General features: G+C 51.8%; 1 protein-coding gene across 1 annotated transcript in view; it reads right to left on the bottom strand.

The window, feature by feature from the left end:
* ano8b (anoctamin 8b) overlaps positions 1 to 2,500 on the bottom strand; it is a gene marked incomplete at both ends in the record, with an annotated part of 37,598 nt that overhangs the window by 14,071 nt on the left and 21,027 nt on the right. The window contains 2 exons of the mRNA XM_080536514.1: positions 1,502 to 1,598; positions 1,825 to 1,963. Of these exons, the coding sequence (XP_080392640.1) occupies positions 1,502 to 1,598; positions 1,825 to 1,963 (236 nt within the window). The remainder of the gene's footprint in view (positions 1 to 1,501; positions 1,599 to 1,824; positions 1,964 to 2,500) is intronic.

The following is a 2,500-nucleotide window of genomic DNA, read 5'->3' as shown; positions in this document are numbered from 1 at the left end:
ACACCTAAGCAAAACTATTGACTAGGAGGAACAGACACATAGAGACCATCCCCTCCTTCTACAGGTTGTGGGATACTTTTGATACCATTGGTCAGGGTTGGAGTTAGGGTCAGGGTTAGGGTTGGAGTTAGGGTCAGGGTCAGGGTTGGAGTTAGGGTCATGATTAGGGTTGGAGTTAGGGTCAGTGTCAGGGTTGGAGTTAGGGTCAGGGTTGGAGTTAGGGTCAGGGTTGGAGTTAGGGTCAGGGTTGGAGTTAGGGTTAGGGTTAGGGCTGGAGTTAAGGTCAGGGTTGGAGTTAGGGTCAGGGTCAGGGTTGGAGTTAGGGTCAGGGTTGGAGTTAGGGTCAGGGTTAGGGCTGGAGTTAAGGTCAGGGTTGGAGTTAGGGTCAGGGTCAGGGTTGGAGTTAGGGTCAGGGTTGGAGTTAGGGTCAGGGTTAGGGCTGGAGTTAAGGTCAGGGTTGGAGTTAGGGTCAGGGTCAGGGTTGGAGTTAGGGTCAGGATTAGGGTTGGAGTTAGGGTCAGGGTCAGGGTTGGAGTTAGGGTCAGGGTTAGGGCTGCGACACTCTGGAAAGCTCTACCTCAGCAGTGTGTGTGTGACAGAGCTGCTGTGTCTCTCACACCTGCAGTGTCCATACAGACAGGCTGTCTGCTGCCTGCTCTGCTGTGGAGTTGCTGCTGCCAGCCCTCTCTTTGTACACTGAGTTTGCCTTTGATAACGGCCATCAATAATATAACGTTTCATTTCACTTCATTATAAACTGTTCTGGGTTCAGTCTCTGCTGTCGTCCATCCTTAATGAGCGGGTCGAAAAGTGAAACGGTTATAACCAGAAAGCAGTCACGTTGTTTTTGTTTACACTCGTTCAGAGCAAGAGAGAGAGAGAGAGAGAGAGGGAGAGGGAGAGGGAGAGGGAGAGGGAGCGAGAGGGGAGAGAGGAAAAATACTGCCCTTCACCTGATGTTCTTTTAACTCTTTAACATAATATAATTATAGCCTACGTGGGGTTTCTGCTATGACTACTGTATACGTAGCATACCTACTATAGTACAATAGTACCTATACAGCTTTTAATTTGAAACAGATAGCGGAAGTGTTGAGTTCAATTATTTATTTATTTATTTAGGACATATTTACAGATAGACATTGAAACTAGTGTATGCTGCTGTTGCTGGTATGATGTCGATATGACTATCAACAGACAATTTTCATGTGCGCGTCACACGGAAAAAAATAGGCGAGACTCCCGACTCTCTAGATGGCGTGCCGCTGCAGCCAGCGTGAGACAGCGAGCTGTGTGTCTGCTCTGACATGGGCGCTAACATGGGCGCCGCAATGAAACGCACACGCGCTGCTGAGGTAGAGATAGCCGGTGTGTCCTAGGCTTTAGGGCTGGAGCGAGGGTTGCGAAGGCCTAGAGACTGTGTCAGGCATGCACACACACACACTCTGCATGGCTCAGGTCACAACCAATCCAAGTATGGCAAACAATGACTGCTGCTTACTGATTGGCTGTCCCTCCAGGAAGTGGATGTTGTGAAGCACCTCCCCCTGTTTGGCGCGTAAATTGTCCAGCCAGTACTTGATGATGCTCTGCCTCTCCTGACGGAAGGGGAGACAGCAGAAAACACATGTGACGCGTGTGTATGTGTGTGTGTGTGTGTGTGTGTGTGTGTGTGTGTGTGTGTGTAGAAAAGTGATGACCATCAGGATTATGCTTCAGTGTGTGTGTGTGTGTGTGTGTGTGTGTGTAGAAAAGTGACTACCATCAGGCTTATGCCTTAGTGTGTGTGTGTGTGTGTGTGTGTGTGTGTGTGTGTGTGCTGACTTGCGACGTGAAGAAGCACAGCTCGCTCTCGATGTTGTCGTAGATGTAGTCCTCCTCACAGGAGAAGCTGCGTGTCCCTCCCCCGAACTCTGCCTTCACCGCCTTCCCCAGGCCCATCTCCTCCGCGCCACGCAGCAGGCTGGAACACAGAGGACAGGGTTGAGACACACACTCTCTCTCCTTTTCTCTCTCTCTCTCTCTCTCTCTCTCTCTCTCTCTCTTTCCCTTCTCATGTCCCCTACTCTCATCTACAGTATATCCTCTCCTCTCCTACCACCCCCCCTGCTCTACCCTTTCTCTCTTGTCCTCTACCTGTCCCTCTCACTCTCTGTCTCCACCTCTCTACTCCTCTCCCCTGCTCTCCTCCTCTCATCCCCGTCTCTACTCCTCCATCTCTCTGCCTCCTCTCATCCCCCTCGCTCATCTCCTCCCCTTCTCTCCTCTCATCCCCTCTCTCATCTCCTCCCCTTCTCTCCTCTCAACCCCTTCTCTCCTCTCAACCCCTCTCTCCTCCTCCATCTCTCTCCCCTCCTCTCCCTTCCCCTCCCTCTCCTCCTCCATCTCTCTCCCCTCCTCTCCCTTCCCCTCCCTCTCCTCCTCCATCTCTCTCCCCTCCCTCTCCTTCTCCATCTCTCTCCCCTCCCTCTCTCTCCCCTCCCTCTCCTCCTCCCTCTCT

This window comes from Nansenia antarctica (genome assembly GCF_963989245.1).
Source record: "Nansenia antarctica genome assembly, chromosome: 7".
NCBI classification, from domain to species: Eukaryota; Metazoa; Chordata; class Actinopteri; order Argentiniformes; family Microstomatidae; genus Nansenia; species Nansenia antarctica.
This window is presented reverse-complemented; position numbering and strand designations above follow the sequence as displayed.